Genomic DNA, 22,807 nt, shown 5'->3' on the forward strand with positions numbered 1-22,807 from the left:
AAACCTTCCCCCCCCTCTCCCAGTAAATAGAGGTGTAGATCCTCAGGAGAACACTCATTTTTTAACGTTCCGTTATCTCAATTTACCATATTGATATCCGTAACGCATACTGTATCACCAAAGGTGCTTAAGGCTACGATGTCCTGACATTTTATTTAAAAATAACGAATCCTTAAATTTGAACAGACTTTAGGCTAACTCAAATGCAAATCATATGTTAATGAGCAGTTTACCTAACAGCAGAGATCCTCAGACCTCTGTTGATGTTAGCATATGATAATAAGGCTATGCTTCATTCATTTTCATTGCACCTTAATATAGATAAAATATGGATTCATATTGTTGTGTGTGTGTCAATCAGTCAGTCAGTGTGTGCATCAGTCAGTGTGTGTGTGTCAGACAGTCAGTGTGTGTGTGTCAGTTAGTGTGTGTACCAGACATACATGTTTGTATACCAATACTTTTTACATTATTACATTATATACCATATAATTAAGTGAAAAGTGTGTGTGCAGAGCAAGCGCATTTTAAGTAAAAATACTTTGTCTTTTGTCCCTGTTTTGTCACAGAAATTGTATTTGTGATGGTGATGTTTTAATTAAAAATCAAAAGACAATTTCAGTGCTAAAACGCAAAGAAGTTTGACTTAGAACGTGTGTTTTAGATATTTGCACTTCTATATTTATAGTAACTGTGAATTCCTTGTGTGTGTGTCAGTCAGTGTGAGTCAGTCAGTGTGTGTCAGTCGGTGTGTGTGTGTGTGTGTCAGTAAGTCAGTCAGTGTGTGTGAGTGTCAGACAGTGTGTGTGTCAGTTAGTGTGTGTGTGTGTGTGTGTGTGTGTATCAGTTACTGTGTGTGTCAGTGTGTGTCAGTGTGTGTCAGTGTGTGTGTCAATGTGTGTGTGTGTGTGTGTGTGTGTGTGTGTGTGTGTGTGTGTGTGTGTGTGTGTGTGTGTGTGTGTGTGTGTGTGTGTGTGTGTGTGTGTTAGTCAGTGTGTGTCAGTCACTGTGTGTGTCAGTTACTGTGTGTGTCAGTCACTGTGTGTGTCAGTTATTGTGTGTGTCAGTGTGTGTGTGTGTGTGTGTGTCAGTCAGTGTGTGTGTCAGTCAGTGTGTGTGTCAGTCACTGTGTGTGTGTTTGTGTCAGTTACTGTGTGTGTCAGTCACTGTGTGTGTCTGTCAGTGTGTCAGTCAGTGTGTGTGTGTGTGTGTGTGTGTGTGTGTGTGTGTGTGTGTGTGTGTGTGTGTGTGTGTGTGTGTGTGTCATGTGTGTGTGTCAGTCAGTGTGTGTGTCAGTCACTGTGTGTGTGTGTGTGTGTGTGTGTGTGTGGGTGTGTGTTTGTGTGTGTGTGTCAGTCAGTGTGTGTGTCAGTCAGTGTGTTTGTGTGTCAGTCAGTGTGTTTGTGTGTCAGTCATGTGTGTGTCAGTCACTGTGTGTGTCAGTGCGTGTGTCAGTCAGTGTGTGTGTGTGTGTGTGTGTGCCAGTCACTGTGTGTGTCTGTCAGTGTGTCAGTGTGTGTGTGTGTGTGTGTCATGTGTGTGTGTCAGTCAGTGTGTGTGTCAGTCAGTGTGTGTGCCAGTAAGTCCGTCAATGTGTGTGTGTGTGTGTGTGTGTGTGTGTGTGTGTGTGTCAGTCAGTCAGTGTGTGTGTTTCAGTCAGTGTGTGTGTCTCAGTGTGTGTATGTCAGTCAGTCAGTGTGTGTGTGTCTGTCAGTGTGTGTGTCAGTAAGTCAGTCAGTGTTTGTGTCAGTCTGACAGTGTGTGTGTCTTCTCTCCCCTCCCCCCGATGGATCCAGCACTTCCTTCCTTATCTCCAGTGACTGCTGCTGTTGGAAGCTGGCAACACTGTTGGCCTCTTCTGCCAGCAGTGACGTCACTTCCGTCACCATGCAGTCCATTTACTGCCAGGGAAATTTTGTCATAGGGTAGGTGTGCGCAAAGAAGTTTCACTTCAAAAAGTTAATCAGTGTAAAAATGATAATTTCTAATATTATAACAAGACTTGTATTACTGTAGCTTTTGGCAACGCACATGAAAATCTGCGTTAATAGCGCTGCCTTAATAAGGTGCCTTCAAGTTTGAGCAATGCGCATGCGTAGTGTATTGGAGAATGAGTCTCAGCACTACGATCATCCTTGTTCTTACAGGTAACGTAAGGATGGTGGTTTTGCTAACTTTCCTTATTTATGCATATTATTAACTTTGAGGATCCCCGTTAAATGAATGAAAAACAAAATCTGTAAGGTAACATTATTTGCCCTTATTTAGCGCTCTCCTGAGGATCAAGCCCATCATTTGGAATGCATATGTAGACAATTTTACTCAACTTACTGACCCTGAATGTTGTTTTGAAAGACGCAAATTTATAAAAAAAAAATGCAAAATAAACTCACAAAGCGGAATTCGACACATTTGCCCATCTCTATTAGCTAGAATGTCTCTTTTCTAATTTAGCAAATCAGTGAAGTGATTTTCCCAGGTTGACTATGTTAGAATTAGTGAATATATGCTGACAATAAATTGGGAATCATGGTAATACAGCCTGCCAGTATATAAAAATGTCAAGCAAAAAAACGTAGTTTTCTACCCTTTATAAGGGATGTTTAAAAATGTTGAACTGTATATTTTTATAAAGGAAATTGGCTGACTACCAATAATATGTATTATATTTGTTTTGATGACTCCTTATATCATTTTGTATTTAGCTGTATCGTAGTGATAGCGACAGTTCCACTTTGCCAAGAAAATCACCTTTCATCAGAAATACACTGGAGAGGCGTACTCTACGTTATAAGCAGGTACGACATATCATTTCACTCGCAGTAAACATTGTCCTAAAAGTACCTTCATTTTTCCATACTCAAATTGAGATCAAGTTGGAATTTTGCTTTACTCTACATAAGACTGTAAAATTCCCTGTACTTAAATTGTTGAATCATTTTAGGAAGACGGTGACTCCTCGGGTCAATGCTTTGTTGAAATCCAATCACTTTTTTTCCCCATTTTAAACTGCTCAAGTTCCTCATTTGTGGACCGACAAGGGGATTTGTAGAAAAGCTATATTAGTGCAAAAATGGTGCAGACAGGTTTTTTTTTGTATTGTGTGTCTATTTGCACCACTTTGTAAAGGTATTTTGTTTTGATGTATTGCACTGTTTTATATTTGCATCAAATGTAAGAGAGTTTACTACATGTACTGCACATTACTAACTAGGTTAATGCCAGCGCAGAGAATTTTTGTCACTAGATTGGGTAATTTGATCTCATTCTAATGTGCGTTAATAACAACTTTCTTACATTTTGCCCCATCGAGGTCAGACTATAGTTACATAGTTACATAGTAGATGAGGTTGAAAAAAGACGTACGTCCATCAAGTTCAACCTATGCTAAATTTAGACAACAGATACTTTATCCTATATCTATACTTACTCATTGATCCAGAGGAAGGCAAACAAAAAAGTGACATATCTTCCAATGATATCTCATAAGGGGAAAAATAAATTCCTTCCTGACTCCAAGAATTGGCAATCGGATTATTCCCTGGATCAACATCCTTCCCATGTATATTTATTTGGTATATCCCTGTATACCTTTCCCATCTAAAAAGATGTCCAACCTTTTTTTTTAATAAATCTATTGTATCTGCCATCACAGTCTCCATGGGTAATGAATTCCACATTTTAACTGCCCTTACTGTAAAGAACCCTTTCCTTTGTTGCTGGTGAAATCTCATTTCCTCCAACCTTAAGGGATGGCCCGAGTCCTTTGTACTGCCCGTGGGATGAACAGTTCTTTTGAAAGCTCCCTGTACTGTCCCCGAATATATTTGTATATAGTTATCATATCCCCTCTTAGACGCCTCTTTTCTAATGTAAATAAATCTGATTTAGCTAACCTCTCCTCATAAGTTAGATTGTCCATCCCCTTTATTAATTTGGAGGCTCTTCTCTGCACTCTCTCTAGTTCCATAATGTCTTTTCTTGGGATTGGTTCCCAAAATTGTACCCCATATTCAAGGTGTGGTCTTACTAATGCTTTATAAAGGGGCATAATTATGTTTACTTCTCTTCCATCCATTGCCCGTTTGATGCAAGATAAGATCTTGTTTGCCATTGCAGCTACTGCATGACATTGGGCACTATTGCTAAGCCTGCTGTCTACAAGCAATCCTAAATCCTTCTCCATCAAGGATTCCCCCAATATATCTCCATTTAATTTGTAAGTCGTCTTTTTATTCTTGCATCCCAAATGCACGTTTCCAGTCTCTCCAAGTCCTTCTGAAGAGAAATTACATCATGCTCTGATTCTATTACCTTACACAATTTAGTATCATCAGCAAAGAAGGAGACTTTGCGCTCAATGCCAACCTCAAGGTCATAATAAACAAGTTAAAAAGCAGGGGTCCCAGTACCGATCCCTGAGGTACTCCACTCATGACTTTAGCCCAACCTGAAAAAGTTCCATTTATGACAACCCTCTGTTGTCTGTCCTTTAACCAGTTTTCAATCCAGGTGCATATATTATTACTGAGTCCAATTTTCTTTATTTTGTACACCAACCTCTTGTGTGAAACCGTATCAAAAGCCTTTCCAAAATCTAAGTAGACCACATCAACTGCATTACCCTGGTCTAAATTCCTACTTACCTCCTCAAAGTAACAAATAAGGTTAGTTTGGCATGATCTATCCTTCATAAATCCATGCTGACTATTACTAATAATTTTGTTTTCCATTAGGTATTCCTGAATATTATCCTGTATTAAACCTTCAAGTAGTTTCCCCACTATTGAAGTCAGGCTTACAGGTCTGTAATTTCCCGGTTGTGATCTAGCTCCCTTTTTAAATATAGGCACCACGTCTGCTTTACGCCAATCTTATGGTACTGAGCCTGTGGAAATTGAGTCCTTGAATAGTAAATATAATGGTTTGGCTATTACTAAGCTTAACTCCTTGAGAACTCTTGGATGTATGCCATCGGGGCCAGGTGCCTTATTTACTTTAATTTTTTCAAGTCGCTTATGAACTTCCTCCTCAGTTAACCAATTGTTCATTAATATGGTGGTTGTGGCTTCCTCCTGCGGCACTACTATTGAACTTGATTCCTCCCTGGTAAACACAGAGGCAAAGAATTTGTTTAATACCTCTGCTTTTTCCTTATCTCCAATAATCTGCCTACCCATCTCACACTGAAAGGGTCCTATATTTTCTTTTCTCATTTTTTTGTTATTAAGGTACTTAAAGAACTTTTTAGGGTTGACCTTACTTTCTATTGCAATCCTTTTTTCATTATCCATTTTTGCTAATTTTATTGCCCTTTTGCAATTTTTGTTATATTCCTTATAATTCTGATACAATGTCTCCGTCCCTTCTGACTTAAAGAATCTAAACGCCTTCCTCTTCTTGTCCATTTCCTCAAAACCTGTTTATTTAGCCACATTGGTTTTGACTTATTTCTTTTATACTTATTACCCAAGGGTATACACTGATAAGTGTGTGTTTCTAACAATGTTTTAAGACTGCCCATTTACCTTCTACATTTTTTCCTGCAAAAACATCATATCATTGTATTACTACTAGATTAGACCTCAGTTTATTAAAATCTGCCTTTGTAAAGTTGAAGGTCTTTTTTGAACCCAAGTAATCTGTTTTTTGATAATTTATTTCAAAAGGGGCCATGTTATGATCACTGTTACCCAAATGTTCCAGGACTTGAATATTTGTTATTACTTCTACATTGTTTAATATGACCAAATCCAGAACTGAAGCCCACGTCGCGTCTTGGACGCTATAAAGATGGCGGCGACACTGGCACCCGATGCCCCATACCGGGGCCTGTAACTCGGGAAGCAGGGGGTCTCTGAGGCAGAAATCAATGCGGTTCAGCTCAAGGGACCCCCTGCTCCCGCACACTATTATTAAAATACATTAATGCAGCTTCATTACCATAGTGGCTATCCGCTACGGTAATGAATTATTATTTATTGTTATGTGTGTTTTAATACTAGTGTAGATGTGCAGGGGGTCTCCTGAGCTGAACCGCATTGGTTTCAGCCTCGGGGACACCCTACTTCAGGAGATATAGGCCCCTTTATGGGGTGCCGGTATCCCTCTGCAGAATTTAAATGTCCTGGTCACGTGACGCGGGAACTTTAAAGTGCAGGGGATACTGGCACCCCATAACGGGGCCTGTATCTCCTGAAGTAGGGGGTCCTCGGACCTGAAACCAATGTGGTTCAGGTCCTGAGACCCCCTGCTCATGTACACTATTATTAAAATGTATTTATTTAGTGTACGATCGCCTGTAACAGTCTTGCATGGAGATGGCAAATCTCCATGCAAATGTTACATGCGGCTTTTTTTTCTATCAGCTAGCGTACGTGAAGTTTAAGAACGCTAGCAGGGGGAAAAAAAGCAACACATACGCTGTGGGTGTTCTGAGCTATTTTGAGCAGGTACGTTAAAAAATGGGCTGAAGGCCTTAGTGAATGGCGTCCCCGGCCTCACTTTTTAACGAACCTGCTTTTTTGGAAAATCAGAACGCAAAGCCATTGAGCTTAGTGCATAGCCCCCTCTGTTTCTATCTTCATGATGTTTTACTGGAATTTCTTGCATTTTTTTACATCTCACTATATCACACATTTAATTTGATTATACAAGACTTTTTTAATGTCTTTTTTTTAATTATTTATATACCAGTTTTGGCAGCAGAGGAGGATAACAACAATAACTAATACCTGAAACGTACTCTCTATTAGAAAATCAAAACACCAAAATAAATATGGCATTTAAATTAAGCACACTAAATGTAAAGGGCTAAATTCCCCGGTAAAAAGAAGAAGAGCTTTGGCGGAGCTCAAAAAGCTTAGAAGTGAGGTAATGCTTATACAAGTGTAACCCCCTTTCCCTATGCCTAAGGGAAACTGCGGGCGATCACGCGTGCTGCTGTACCTGTGAGGCTTACAGGAAGCCAGAGCCTCTGCTTCTGGGGAGCCTGGGATGCTATCTCTTGCGGTGCAGCGCCTCCACCTATGAGGATCCCAGCATAGGCGGGATTGACTCCTCATAGGAAACAATACTCACTAATAATAATACAACCAATGTGTATAAACACACTTTAATCATACATAATATAATGACACCTACATAACAATAACCTGGAATACATAACAATAATAATGGTGGTTTCCCCCAAAATACTGAGGGTTCCCTGGGCATCTGTAACCCGATGTCCACAAAGCAGACCCCACCCAAAGTGTGTGAGAGGGCAGCGCTACCCCCCCCACCCCCCACCTTGTGAACCCTTGGTGCACGTGTGATACCTGCCTGGGTACTCCAGAACATAGGCCCCAGCACTATGAATCTCGGCCTTTGCTTTCAATTGGATTTGTTTTCCCTTGATAAATATGGTGCTGCATTTCCACCAGTTTTGCAGCCGGGAGACATTGATAACCCCGCAAATCATGTACTGTACCTGTGCAAGAGGAGCAATATTGAAGCAACCACCTTTATACGCTGACACAAAATACATAAAAGGTGGGTTATGTCTCAAAGTCTCCCGGCTGTAAAACTGGTGAAAAATAATAGCACAGGGTTATCAAAGAAGAAAAACTCCATGGCTTTCAATGTTACTTTTTGGTCCACTTTTTGCCCCAGTTTTGCAGCTGAGAGCCTTTGATACGTAGCCTTACTTGTAGAGAAAATCTCTGGTATGTAATGCTTGATACATGAGGTCTAATGTATCTACTGCAGGCCCTTTGATCTTATTCCTCCCACATTTTGCACATTAGGAGTATTTTAATGGGATGTATCATATTTTTAATTTATCTGCGTTATTATTTCTTCTTTTACTATATGTCAAAATTCCACCCGACTTTACGTGGTGTTAATTTGCATCCCTAACATGCATCTGCATCAAATGACTATGCATGTAAATTATTAACAAGTTCCTTACATGTGATGAAATCACAGACGGAAATGGTGCGGTACGTGAAAACACACTTTCCTTGGCACTGGTACATGGACCCCAGTTACCTCCTTTAGTGAAAAGAAGACTTCATGACATATATGCATTAAGAGGTGCAGTGCCTGAAGACACATTATGGCACATCCAAGTAAATGGGCTGTAAAATGTCTTCTTCAGGTGTAGGGAAGGTGTTTTATGGCATATTTCTTATTATTTCTTATTATTAAATATGATCCTTGGTGTTCATTGGCTTAACAGAAGTGTTTTTGGGGGCTAGACTATTTTCATCCTTCTGCACGAATGTTAGCAGAAATAAATGGTATATTTGCAATCAATAATTTTTGTCTTGCAGCAGTCCTGCCAGTCCCCCATGGCGGAGATCATGGCCCGGACATCCCTCGACCTGGAGCTGGATCTCCAGGCTTCCAGAACGAGGCAGAGACAGTTAAACGAGGAGATAATTGCTTTGAGAGAGATGAAGCAACGTCTGGAGGACGTACAGCTCCGCGGGGAAAGTGATCTTCCCCAGTGGGTGCTACGTGATGAGCGATTCCGCAATCTGTTATTGGAAGCAGAAAGACAGGTATCTCAACCATATTATATTCGTTGAGCTGTGAAAGATAGCACTGCCGTGGACATCGATAGGTAACAATAGCGCTGATGTTAGTAGTATTGTGAAACACATGGTATACAAAATGGTTTTAAATATGACAGATAGATGTCTAGAAGTTTATTAGACAATTAAAAAGGCACAATTTTAGGACCTTTTGGACCCCTTCTTAAAAGGTGCGGTCCCATATGTCGTACGTCTAAAACAAAAATGACTACAGTGACATGTAATAGGTTAAACCTGGTGATTGATGCCCTTAAAAAATAGTCAAGTCCAAGTATTTTAAAATAGTAGTTTACATTGTGGAAATGTGTCATTGTTTTTCACTTGCAACCAACACTCTGAAGGGGATGTGATTTTTCAATCTTGTTTTCTCTACCTCAGTAATAAGGTAATCAGATTTAAATAGCAACTTAAAAACTGAGACAGGACAAGCAAATGGAATGCTTGGAATGATTCCTACCTCTGAAGGGGGTGGCAGCATCATCTGCAAGTTTAAAGCTTTCTTGTTACCTTGGCCAATAGGAAGCCACCCTATATGAGGATGTCATGGCTTCCTATTGGCTCACAGGGCATGGGAGCTTTGAAAAACTGCCATTACGTGATTCCTCCTAGCCTAGCAGAGAGGTTACCGGCAGCTTCTTCGGAGGTAAGCATCTCTGGGAAGCAGGAGTTCCAAGAGCTGAAATTAATGGGGTTCTGCTCCGGAAAGGAACTGAGTGCTTGAATTGCCACTTTAAACATTCAGGTTACAATTTTACAAACAGTTAATGAAAACTGTAAAGCATTAATTATTTATCTACCTTCAACCTAGTTAACAGATTTATTTCTACTTGGGACTACAGCTTTAAAGGAGCAAGGCCAAATATGTTCTGCCTTACCAAGATAATGTTTTCATGAGTGGAACTAGGTGTTCTTTATCAATACGTCTTCAAATGTATATATTTATATATATATTATATTTATTATTATTATTATTATTTATATATTTATATTGCAAATCGTGCCCGAGGAGTATATCAAAGTCTCCCGTCTGTAAAATTTGGGCAAAAGAGGAGCAAAACAGATAATGGCATTTTTTGGATTGATAATAATTTTTGTGACTTTAGTTTTGTGCTGGATTTGCAGCTGGGAGTGTCATTGTATGGGCCAAAGGGGCAATAAACACAAGCCTATCGCTCAATAAATATTTTTAGGGCCCTACGGTATTTCCCATTCTCTCTCAGATGCCCCATGCCCTGCAGCAACTTTTTGTTTTTTCCTGATTTTCAGACACGACAGACCAAACTCGAACAGCGCCAAGAACAAGCAGCAGAAAAAATGCTTAAGAAAGCATCCAAAGAGGTTTATCAGCTGCGTGGGCAGAATCAAAAGGAACCGTTTCAAGTGCAAACCTTCAGGTAAGCCAGAATACATAGCATGCTGTTCTTTTCCCTCATGTACCTTATGCATTTACTGAGATAATTCCTTTTTTTATTTTTCAATAACACAGGGTAGTCCTGTGTTGGTCCAATAGTCAAACAAATACAGATGCAGCAGGTTCAGTGGTCCGTCTAGTGTAGCGGTAGGCTGTATGTGTGTCCCTCAAAAGGGCCACACATTATTTATATATATATATATATATATATATATATATATATATATATATATATATATATATATATATATATATATATATATATATATATATATATATATATATATATATATATATTATACACACATACACACACACACACATTAGCATATAGCCAATAAAGAATAACACTTGTGAGCACATTCACATGCCTTAGACAGGTCTGCAACCCTGCCTTTCAACCATTATCACCTAGCATACAGTGTTTCCACTGCAGCAAGAGATTCTGGGAAATGACATGCAAATGAGCACACAATGTGTCACCTTTTGCCTGGAATATCCATTCACATGGAACCCATTTAATCTGATGCATCGCCGTTCACACAGCTTTTAAGCACAGTATGGGACTGTGTGAACGGCGCTACATATATAGGTAAAAAAAGCAGCAAGCACTCCAATGTAGATATCCAGAAAGGCCTGGTGCTAGTCCCATAAATAATGTAAAGAGTACGTTACCATCCAGCAGGCCAGCAGAACAGCAAAGAGAGACAGCACTCAGAGGTAAGTCAGCAAAATAATGTATTTAAACAGACACAAAAATCCGACGTTTCGATCCCCAGAGGGATCTTCTTCCTGGGGCTGTGCACACCCCCAGGAAGAAGATCCGTCTGGGGATCGAAACGTCGGATTTTGTGTCTATTTCAATACATTATTTTGCTGACTTACCTCTGAGTGCTGTCTCTCTTTGCTGTTCTGCTGTTCTGCTGCCCTTCTGGATGGTAACGTACTCTATACAGGCATACCCCGGTTTAAGGACACTCACTTTAAGTACACTCGCGAGTAAGGACATATCGCTCAATAGGCAAACGGCAGCTCGCCCATGCGCCTGTCAGCATGTCCTGAACAGCAATACCGGCTCCCTACCTGTAGCGAAGCTGTGCGCAAGTGGGGAGACTATAGAGCCTGTTACACATGCCTTATTTACGTCAGTTATGCACGTATATGACGATTGCGGTACAGTACATGCATCGATAAGTGGGGAAAAGGTAGTGCTTCACTTTAAGTACATTTTCACTTTACATACATGCTCCGGTCCCATTGCGTACGTTAATGCGGGGTATGCCTGTATACATATATGTGTGTGTGTGTGTGTGTGTGTGTGTGTGTGTGTGTGTGTGTGTGTGTGTGTGTGTGTGTGTGTGTGTGTGTGTGTGTGTGTGTGTGTGTGTGTGTGTGTGTGTGTGTGTGTGTGTGTGTGTGTGTGTGTGTGTGTCGAAAACACACACAGAAAAGACTGCAACTAACCAGAACAGTGATACAATATAGTTGCTTAAAACAAAAATTATTTATTACTGATAATAATAATAACCTGATGACGGTGCTGGGGACAAAAATATGAAAACAACAAAAAAGAAGAGAAAAGAGTCCCACTAAAAGCACTCAAGCAAATGTAAATAATGAGTTGATTTATTCAAAGGAAAAAAACATGGATTACAAAAAAAGTCATTAAAACAGTCCCCTTGGAACCCCCTCTGGCCTAAATACAATGTTAAAGATAAGTATATAATCTAAATTGCAAGGCAAGGAAAAACCTACAATAGAAACCTGCTCAATAATCTAAAGACCGGCCGGTCACAGGTGAGAGCCTATGCTGGAAAACTACAAAAGTAATCTGCCTATATGCTGCTGAATAAATAAACTAATGAAGTACCACTCAATCACAAATGACAAGTAATAGCATGAACAGATGATATATATATATATATATATATATATATATATATATATATATATATGAGAAAAAAATATACAAAAGTGCGCAAAAGTACAATTCATCTTTTGTGTCTCATTCATTTTTATTTCAAGCAACATACACCTAATACTGCTAGGTGTTTATTTTGAGCTCACAGTTGACTATTTGTTCCATTATTATGGGCATTTCACTGACCCTTTAACCATACCGCATATCCCAGCTTCAGCACAGGTAGCTCAATCAGTGGCTCAGTTGAAGAGAACCCCTGGCTTAGAGGAAGAAATATAAAACACAGTTATTCATTGATACTAATATAATATTCAAATAACAATGCCCTCAAACGGAAAGCTTTCAATGTGTTTACGTAAACTACATGGGCTATGCATTCAGCTAAAAACAAAGTTACATTTATAATGAGAGTACCATTTGGGACAGGAATGTCACCCCGTTCCCATTAGTGAGTTACAGTAGCTGGCTTTTAATATGCTCCCATTAGTGAGTTAGTGGGATTTATGGAGTAATATGAGCATTTATAGATGACTTAGACAACACACGACATTGAGAAATATTGATTACTTCTTGTCTTGCAGTCTTTTTAGTACATGTTTTTTGTGTTAGTATTTCTGCATAGTAGAAGATGATAAATACCCATTTGGCTAAGAAACCCATATAAAATGCAAAACAATTATAAACCAATTCTTACATTTGCCACAGATGCCTAAAGACAGCAGGTGATTTTCACCTACTCCTTAGTGCTAATGAGTCAGATTTATTAAGCAGTCTTTTTCCGTAAGTCACCTTCCCATGCTGGATGTCACCATACAGCCCATTGAATGGTAATGGTAAGGTATAACACCGGAAGTTGTCTTATGGCAGAAGACTGCTTAATAAATATGAGAAAAAATGGAGAAGGGCAGCGCACTGCCAGAAAAACAGGAGGAGCCTCACAATAAAATGAATTCTTTATTCTTGAAATGGAACCAGCATAACCCTTAGATAGCTCAAAAAGTCTCCACACCTACGCGTTTCGGGCCGTGTGCCTTTATCAAGGTGTATCTATTTCTGATGCGCTGGTCATTTGTATTTGCTTAATAAATATGGGCCAATATATCTCTCTTTGGAGTGTAGTCGATAAGAAAATAATATGACTATAACCTGTATAACCTCCATTTTCATTTTCTCGTCTTATGACAGGGAGAAGATGGCATTTTTTACGAGACCAAGAATTAACATACCTCCTCTGCCAGCTGACGACGTATGACGCGCTCCGTTATGAACATGAAGTATTGATCTGTTTGTTTTATTTCCATGAAGTTATTAGTCTAGTTAAGTTTATCGTATACATGTTTAAAAAGCTCTTCATATTTTGTAAAAAAAACAAAAAATAATAATTAAAAAGCGTATATATACATATATAAATATCTATAATTATATATTTTATAATATGACTGCAGCAAGGCTTGGTTTTTCCTTGTTGTAACACTGACATCTTTGAAGACATCCTATTTTATACTGTAGATCAACTATCCTGTTAAAAGAAAGTGTACAGTTTTGATGCTGTTTTATGTGACTTAATAAAGGCTGGAAATCAGAAACAAAGGGAGTTCAGGAAAATTCACTGTATTGTAATTTATTTATAGTGCCTTGTTTTCCTTGAAGGAAAATACCTACTAAAGATGTTTTTAGACTGAATTTATGCTTTTCAGTGTTTGGGATACAGTTGAATTGAACCATTTTGGCTGGCTTTGTTTCTGATACCTGAACTGAAAATACTATTTGCTGACTGTCAATTTTAGTTGCTTTCTGCTTCTTTATCTCTTTATCTCGTATTCTTTTGCACCGTCTCTGTTCTGTATTGAAATATTATCACTGCAAGGTTTTTAATACTGATTAAAACTGGCATTACATTTTTCAAATATCATGTTTTTCTTTAAATCGTTTGCTATGTAATTAGGGTTTATTATTTTTTTTTATTTATAGACCCAGAGGACCACTACGTTTGTTTCGCAGAATTGCTGTTCCTCTTTTTATTGAAAGAAAATTAGATTTATTTTAGATGCTCATCTAAGTATAAATAGTACATACATCTTTCTAAAATATGTCCCAGATAACTTCCCCCCACCAATGGTTAATAAATTCAGAATGTTTTTTTGGCCATCACAGTATCACTAATTTTTTAAGAGACTTTGAGATGTGTTTCTTGCTAACACAGATAGGAAGATACAGTACTGAAATGGTATAGCTCATCCTGCCCCATTCCTTTTGCAACAAAATGATTACACACCAACAAACGAACTAACTGGACTGGAGCCAACTCCAATTTTCACGACCCCCCAACACGTCAGGATTTAAGGATAATCCAGCTTCAGCACTGTGGGCTCAATCAGTGGCTCAGTCTTTGAGCCACCTGTGCTGAAGCAGTGATATCCTTAAACCCTGACCTGTTGGGGCGTCGTGAGGACTGGAGTTGAGAACCCCTCAACCAAGATATTCTTATGATTGATAGATAAAAGTAACATACCATGTGACTGATGTTGTAATCAGTAAAATAAAGGTGTATGTGCAGTAATACAAACCTACAGTAACTCCATTATATCCTACGATTTTCTCCAAACCAACGTTTCCCATTCATTGTGATTCTCAGTGTTTTGTACGTTTGATGCAAGTAATCTCAGTATTCTCAGTAATCTCAGTTACTGAATGTTTCTAATATGATCACTGGTGTCATTAACGGACCTATAAACAGTTACCAGACCAGCAGACCATGATTGGTCAGTCTTCCCACCCATGAATTGTTACTGCACTGTGCTACCAGAGTGGGACTCCAAACCCTGACCCAGCCGCACCTCTTTCTACCTAAGGGACTTGCTTTCCTTACCCATACCATGGACCTACACAAGGCACTAGCCATATGGCTGCCAAAGGGCATTTTCCATTTGCTGATGTTTGCTGCTGTGCACGCCATTGGTCTCTAAACTTTAACCCATACAGAGTTACCGCCCCCACTATTAATTAAAGGCTTATGGACCAATCAGCGAGTTCTTCACAAATGTAATAGTACGTACAGAACTGTTCCAGACTTGTTGCATGAGAAAGTGACCATTAAAGTTTTGAAAGCTCGGTACACTCACCGTGTTTCGCAACCTTTTTTTTTTCTACAGGGTACCCCCATTGAGATGATCAAATTTTGTGTGTACCCCGTTATTTTATCAACTGTCACATTCATTGAAGTTCCAATAAAACTAGGCACAGTAGAAACTACAAATAAATATTTCATTACAATATCATTTTACACCAAAAAAATGAGTGTTATCGTAATTACTGGTTGTAACTGTAATTATACATTTGTAAATGTCATTGTAAAACTCAGGTTATCTACTATTTTAAATGATATGCAACATTTTGTTTTATCAGCAATAAATTCTCGCTGCCAGCAAAACATCGCAGCATTCAGGTTCTTACATTAAAATAACATTGTGATTAGTTTTTCCATAGGGTACCCTTAAGGTGAGCCTGAGGCCGCCCTGCGTAACAAAGACGCCCTGGTTAAAAAACACTCCTATCAAATCCCTGAAGAACTATTTTATTGGTCGATTTAAAAGTGCATTAAATGTACCAGCTTTACAGATTTAAACCTGAAGTCCTAGTTGTAAAAATCACAAGAGCCAATAGCCCAGCGCAGAATATACCACACAACTGGTGCTGGTATGAAATGAGATTAAAGTAGTCTCATATTGAATTGACTAATGAAATTAAATCATAAATGTCAATATTGTATTAGTCAATTACTGAGTAATAATTAGTAATGTAGGTTTTAGAAAATGATGGTGTACATAATTAACCCCTTTTGTAGCTTAGGGGGAACACACACAAAATGGTTACATAATTTTTTTCTTCAAAATGTACAGAAAATAAAAATGCCACTTGTGAACACATTCGCATGTCTCAGACAGGTCTGCAACCCGGCCGTTCCCCATTCTGTAAACATCTTCAGAGAGCTTGGGGAGCGCAGGAACCGAACACAATTAATAAAAAAACAGGTGCAATATTGTTTATGACAAGTATAACAGGGTATGTCCCATCATACCTTTCTTTCCCCACATAGTATATCTGCTACGTAAGTCCTGTTAAGTTCCAGGCAGTAGTAGGTTCATCTATGGGCCAGTGACCCCCCTTCTGCTTCCCTGGAAAGTGAAGGAAAAGAGGTGGTGACTCATGGCCTGTGTACAGCCCATTAGAGGTGGGTACAGTCCATGAGCCCGCTGCCTTCCAGAGCTTTCCAAGGAGGAGCTTCAAAGTTAGAGGAGTCTGCCTCTGTTCCCCAAGGACAGAGGAAGGGCTGTCAGCCTCTCCCATTGCAAGGATGAGCTGGCCCACTCTAGGTCCAAGAGGCCTAGAGAACACCAAGACTCAAGGCCCCACACTACCGGGGCAGCACCATCTAGAAGTCCTGGGACTTCAGAGAGACCCTGCTGTTATGTAGAACTGCTGCAAGTATTCACCACAATAAATCCTGTTGAACTATACATCTGCTTGGTGCTAGTTCCTGGGCAGGAGGGGTAAGGAGTGCAGTGATGGGGGCTGACACCCATACACCCTGGGTTCCATCACAGCTGGAGGTGCTGAAACACCAAGAGAAGAACACAGAGATCCACCTAAGCCTGTCCTGTCTCATAACCCCCTAAGCAGACGACTCAGTACTCCTGCAGCCTACAGGTATAGCACCACACACCTGGTAATGCATGTAGATCCCCAGTACTGGTCCCTATATGAGATTGGGGGGGAACAGGGGGGGGGGAAACAGTGTTACACAAGTTATTGTGGTGGGTAATCTAGTGGAGTAGTGGAGTCACACTCACATTTTATATATATATATATTTATATATATATATATACACACACGTATATACATCGCTGCAAATAACGGGGTAAATACTCTGAACTTCAGGACTTTTTCTTCAATGGATAAAGGTGCCTCGGAGTAAAAAGAGTGGAATACAATAGTGCAGATGGTAGCAATAATCTCAAATTTATAATAATAAATGGAACATCAAAGTGTGCACTCACGTTAAATTTAAAACAGCATGTCAGCTAAAAATCTGTTATGGGAAAACAGAGAGAATCTGAACGATCTCACCGATACCAGCGCTGGTTTCAACATCCCCCGTGATGCATCCACGTCACCAGGGGTGTAGCTTTAGCCCGGGCAAAGCCCGGGGGCCCATGCTCTTGGGGGGCCCGCTCAGGGTCGCCGACAGGAAGGAGAGCCAAGACATTTGGCCCAGCAGTCTAGACGACGATCACAGAAATCAGGGCCTCCCTCCTCCTCCGGGCTCCTTAACAGCAACTTGCCGGCTGGATCGGGAGCTGTGAGCGGTGAGTGAAGAGAGGAGGGAGGGGAGGAGGTTTCAGGCAGCAGAGGCTGGGGGCGGAACTGAGGCAGAGAACTCTGTGACATGTGCACTCTGTGACATCAGGGGAGGAGTTACCATGTGCTGCTATGGAAAGGTATGCTGTGTGTGTTTGTGTGTCAGTTGGTTGTTTGTGTGTGTTTGTGTGTCAATTTGTTGTACGTCAATTTGCTGTGTGTGTTTCAGTCTGTCAGTGTGCTTCTGTGTGTCAGTATGCTGTGTGTGAGTGTAAATTTTTCAGTTGCAGTTTGCTCTGTCAGTGTGCTATTTGTGCCTCAGACTGCGTCCACGTTGCAGCGACGCGCGCTCATGCTTGAGAGTTGTGACGTCACCAACTCTCTGAGCATGAGTGCTAGCCTGTCCTGCAGGAATTTACAAGTGTGAGCGGGAAGGGGGGGGGGGGTTGACAGGTGGCTTTTTCCACTTTGATTTTATTGGTTTTTAACATGCATACATTATGCCACCAACCATTGTTCGGAGTGTCAAATTTTAACCATTTCACTTTTCCAACAAGACTAAACACCTACATGACATCGACTGGGGGCTATGTACGAACACCCAACAAAATGAACTAGACATACTGGACAAAAAACAGTGGGGGGGGGAGGGGGTTGGAGGGAGGGAGGAAAGGAGGGAGGAAGGGAAGGGAGGGGAAGGGGTATGTGAGGACAGAAGTAGATGTGGCGTTCTCTTTTGCGGGTTCTTCCGAGGTTCCTGGTGTTTCTTCCGTTTCTCATAGTACTCTTCACCTTATTCCCTTCTTCCTATCTACATCCCTATCTGGGGTGACTATCTCGTGTGACCTACCTGTCCGTTTCTAAGTGGCAACGGATCCTGCGTTATCAAAGGAGAAAGCACTCGAAACTATCATTGTAATATTGCGGAGACATCTACCCCAGGGATATCTGTCTGCGCCAGCCATGGCGTCCAGACTTTTAGAAAATTTATGCCAGTGTCCTTGACCATACTCGTCAATTGTTCCATCTGACACACGTGCCAAATTCGATTTCTGATTTTGGGGATTACTGGTAATTCATTCTGTTTCCACAATGCTGCGATCTCGCATCTTGTGGCTATTGCGAAATGCGCGATTAATTTATGCAACGCATTTGACAGACCCTGGATCCGTCTGCCCAATAGGAACACCCACAGGTCCAGGGGGATCTCCAAATTGAGTATCCTTTGTAACCAATCTCTAATTTGTTCCCAAATCGGGACCACTTTTGCGCAGGACCACAGCATATGTAGCAAATCTGCTCTCTCCCCGCATTGCTTTGGGCAAAGCGGGGAGTATCCTTTGACAAATTTAGCTAGTTTAATTCAGGTGTAATACCAACGTATTAGGACTTTATATGCGTTCTCCTTTAATGTGGTATAGATCGAACTTTTGGCTACTGCCTGCAGGATCCTATCCCATTCCTCGTCTTCTAATGTCTCCCCTAAGTCTGTCTCCCACTGTCTCATGTAGCTCAGTTTTATGTCATTAGAAGTCTCAGGACAGATCACTTCCCTGTACATTCTAGATGTAAGTCCCCTTATGTCCATTCCTCTGGAACACAGCTGCTCAAAATTTGTTCGTGCTGGTCTGATTGGTGATTTGTTATAGAAATCTCGGATCTGGAGGTATCTAAAGAATTCGTTGTTTGGTATATCCTTTGTGGACTTAATTTGTTCAAATGTTTTTATAAATTTTCTCCCCTCCAGATCTTTCAATCGTGTAATGCCCGATTGTATCCAAATTAACAAATTATTTCTATTCAGCCCTGGAGCGAAATCTGGATTACCGATTATTGTAGTCATTAGGGAATGTTTTGAAGTGAGTTTACACCTATTTTTAGTGGACTCCCATACCTTCAAGGAATTGACCGTGGTCTGGAGCGGCAATTCCATTCTGTTTACACTGTTCTTGTGTAGCCAAATCAGGTTGTGCAGCTCTACTGGTGCACAGCAATTTTTCTCCAGCTCGACCCATCTCCGTAATTTCGGGTCTGTGTGCCACTGGATAATTTGACCTAATTGAGCCGCTTTATAATACGCTAACAAGCAAGGTACCGCTAATCCCCCTTTCATTGTAGGCCTCTTCAAGATACCTTTTGCAATTCTAGGGCTCTTTTTGTTCCAGATAAATTTCATAATTTGTGACTGTAGGGAGAGGATGTCCGCACTCACTAAAAGGTATAGGTAGACTCTTGAACATATATAACATCCTTGGGAGGATATTCATTTTCACGCTATGTATTCTCCCAATCCAGGAGATGCCACCTTTCATCCATGTCCTGAGATCCTACCCCAATGTTTTAATTAATCTAGGGTAATTTGCTTTATACAATGTTTTGTAGTCCCTTGTGATGTACACCCCTAAATATTTGATAGCGGAGGCTTGCCATTTAGAATGAAAGTTTATGTCTATCAATTTCTCCACCTCTTTGGGCAGATTTATATTGAGGGCTTCTGATTTGGTCTGATTGATTTTAAATCCCGAAATTTGGTTGAATTTTCCCAGGATCCCGAAAGTATTGGGCAGAGATGTGAGAGGTTTGGATAATGTTAAAATCACGTCGTCCGCGTACATCGCCACTTGACTGATCACCTGTTGGCATTCCTGCTACAGTATATCTGGACTAGGCCTGATGTGCGCCGCCAGGGGCTCTATACAAAGGGCGAACAGCAACAGGGACAGGGGGCAACCCTGTCTTGTTCCGCTACGAATATTAAATTGTTCTGAGGGGAAGCCCTGATGTCTCACCCTTGCCGTCGGGCCCTCATACAGTGTTAAAATGGCTTTTAGCAGGCGTCCCTCAAAACCAAATACACGCAGTGTCTCTTCTAAGTAGGGCCAAAATCCTATCGAAGGCTTTCTCTGCGTCCAGACTTAACACCAGGGATTTGATGTTTTTCTTTTTGGCCAAATCAATCAAATCTATTATCCTTCTGGTGTTGTCAGCCGCCTGTCTGCCTCCGATAAACCCTACTTGATCCGTGTGAATGAATCTGGGAAGGACGTTACCCACCCTGTTTGCTATAAGTTTGGAGTAAATTTTAACATCCGAGTTTATCAGTGAAATGGGCTGGTAGCTCTTACAGTCTGCCGGGTCCTTAGCAGATTTGTGGATCAATGAAATCGAGGCCTGTAGCATTTGTGTTGGGAAGGAGGCCCCTGCCAGTATCTCGTTGAATAATTTCAATAGCTGGGGTGCCAATAATTGAAGGTACTTTTTATAATATAAATAGGAGAAGCCATCTGGCCCTGGTGCTTTAGCTGGTTTCAGGGACTTTATTACCTCTGCTAATTCTTCATATGTAAAATCCCCCTGTAACGCTTCCTTCTCATCTCTGCTCAAGCTGGGTAGCTTTGCCTCTGTCAGAATGTTTTAAGCATCTCTTTCGGTTTTTGGTTGTGGGTGACCTTATTCCCATCATATAATGTTTCATAATAAGTTTTAAATTCTTCTACAATTTTCCTAGGGTTGGACGTAAGGTCACCCCTCTGTGTTCTTATTGCGTGAATGTGATAATTTGGGAGCTTGTTTTTTTTAAGCTTGTTGGCAAGTAAGGTATCTGGCTTGTTAGCGTTTTTGTAAAATTTTCGCCTAGACCAGGCCATTTCCTTCTCAGCTTGGTTGGAAAGGAGGAGATTGAGTTTTGAGATGGTGTCTAATAACTGTTTCAAAATATGTTCCTGTTTACTTGTTTTGTGGCGGCCGCAAGATCTGCTAGCTGGTTTTCCAATTCTTTTTTTCTTACTCTCTCGCTCCCGTTTGCGTTTGGCAGCCAAATTCATTAATATTCCCCTGAGGGTGGCTTTATGGGCCTCCCACAGCATGGTCTGTGATGCCACACTCCCCTCATTCTTTCTGAAGTAGTCCTTAGTTCTATCACCCACTTCCCGTTCCAGATCAGGTATTTTCAATAGGAGCTCATTGAGCTTCCAGTTCGCTCTAGGTATTTCTAGGGGTATTAATGTGCATCGCAGCTCTATAGATGCATGGTCAGACCATGAAATATCATGTATCACTGTCCGAGAGACCCCCGGAACCAGTCTTTTTGACACAAGAAAGTAATCTATCCTGCTGTATCTGTTGTGAGTAGAAAGTATATTCCTTCCCCCCGTGGTGTTGTTCCCTCAAGATATCCAGAAGTTGACAGTCTTTCAACCCCTGTGATATTGTTAGTAGGTCCTGTATGTGAGTTGTGTTAGTCTTTGTGCATCTGTCCAAGTCAGTGTTAAGTGTCCGATTTAGATCCCCTGCTAGGATGGTGTTCCCTTTTGCTACTTGACTTAATTTGTTAAAAAAGTGGTTAAAGAAGTTTTTGCCTGTTCGCAAGGGGCATATAATGCTAGCGTGATGGGGTGACCCATTATAATTCCTGTCACTATGACGTACCGACCCTCTGTATCTGTGTGTGTTCCGACTACTACTAGTGGGATTCTATTATGTGCCAAAATAGCTACTCCTCGTTTTTTGATTTGCCATGGAGGCCAAAAAGCTCTGTCTAAAGTCTCTATCTAGGAATTTGGGATTGTTCGTCCTCGAGAAATGGGTCTCTTGGAGGAACAGAATTTCTGCGCCTTTCCGTTTATAATCTTTAAATGCTAACTTTCTTTTTGATGGGCTATTGAACCCTTTAACGTTATGTGAAATCAACACTAGTTCTCTACTCATCTGTAATCCTGTGACTGTTACTCTGCTGAACTCTGCTGTCCCTTCTGCTGTTGTCTCCTTCGCTGGAGCCATACCCCGTCTCTAATTTATTCTTTTTTCCTTGCTGTCCTGTGGGAACCTGGGAAAAGGGGAACACACTAGGGAAAACAAGGGGGCACATAAACACCATACGACAGACAACAAAAATTAACAGTCCTCTGCGCCATTCTTCTACCCCTATGACCCAGAGTCCATCTCCTTTGGGCTTTCTCCAATCCTGATGTTTTTCTCGTGCTCTCTTATCATCGTTGGTCTTCCACCTGAAAGCTTTAGCCCAAAGGACTTTGCTGGTAATCTGGAGAGCCCTCCACTCCACACCCAGCCTTTGGCCCATACGAACTTCGGAGCAGGTCCCTTCCCCTTAACTCCTGCCCTGCTCTCCTGAAACTCTTAAAGTCCAAACCATCTATTAACCGTTATATTAACCTGAGCTCTATCCACTATATTTTAAGGCTCCCAGCTACTCTATCCCTTTTGTAGCACTTCACTTCACTACAGGTACTCGTCCCTCTCTCCTATCTATCCTTAACGGGGAGATTTCTCATGTGCCTCCTCCTTTCTTTCCTACAATCCTGAGCAGACTCCCCTCCCCCCCTGTCCCTCTCTCCTTAAGCCTAACAGCTCCTTTTCCCTTTGCCATAGCCATCCAGCTGATTATGTTGACGAAAGTTCTCTAACCCCCTCTTATCTCCCTTACCCCCACTCTTCTACCTAATTGGCCCATTTTTCTTGCTGATCTGTCCTCCCTGTTTACTCATCCTTCTATGCTGTCCCCGTCTTTCTCATCTTCA

General features: G+C 40.9%; 1 protein-coding gene across 4 annotated transcripts in view; it reads left to right on the forward strand.

Moving 5' to 3' along the window:
• WWC3 (WWC family member 3) overlaps positions 1-15,165 on the forward strand; it is a 253,016-nt gene extending 237,851 nt beyond the window's left edge. For all 4 annotated transcript variants that reach the window (XM_075589397.1, XM_075589399.1, XM_075589400.1 and 1 more), the window contains exons 20-23: positions 2,706-2,798; positions 8,316-8,546; positions 9,846-9,973; positions 13,097-15,165. In XM_075589397.1, coding sequence (XP_075445512.1) covers positions 2,706-2,798; positions 8,316-8,546; positions 9,846-9,973; positions 13,097-13,163 — 519 coding nt within the window. In that variant the 3' untranslated portion in view covers positions 13,164-15,165. The remainder of the gene's footprint in view (positions 1-2,705; positions 2,799-8,315; positions 8,547-9,845; positions 9,974-13,096) is intronic.
• The last annotated feature ends 7,642 nt before the right edge of the window (positions 15,166-22,807 follow it).

Source organism: Ascaphus truei, chromosome 3, assembly GCF_040206685.1.
Source record: "Ascaphus truei isolate aAscTru1 chromosome 3, aAscTru1.hap1, whole genome shotgun sequence".
In the NCBI taxonomy this organism is placed as follows: Eukaryota; Metazoa; Chordata; class Amphibia; order Anura; family Ascaphidae; genus Ascaphus; species Ascaphus truei.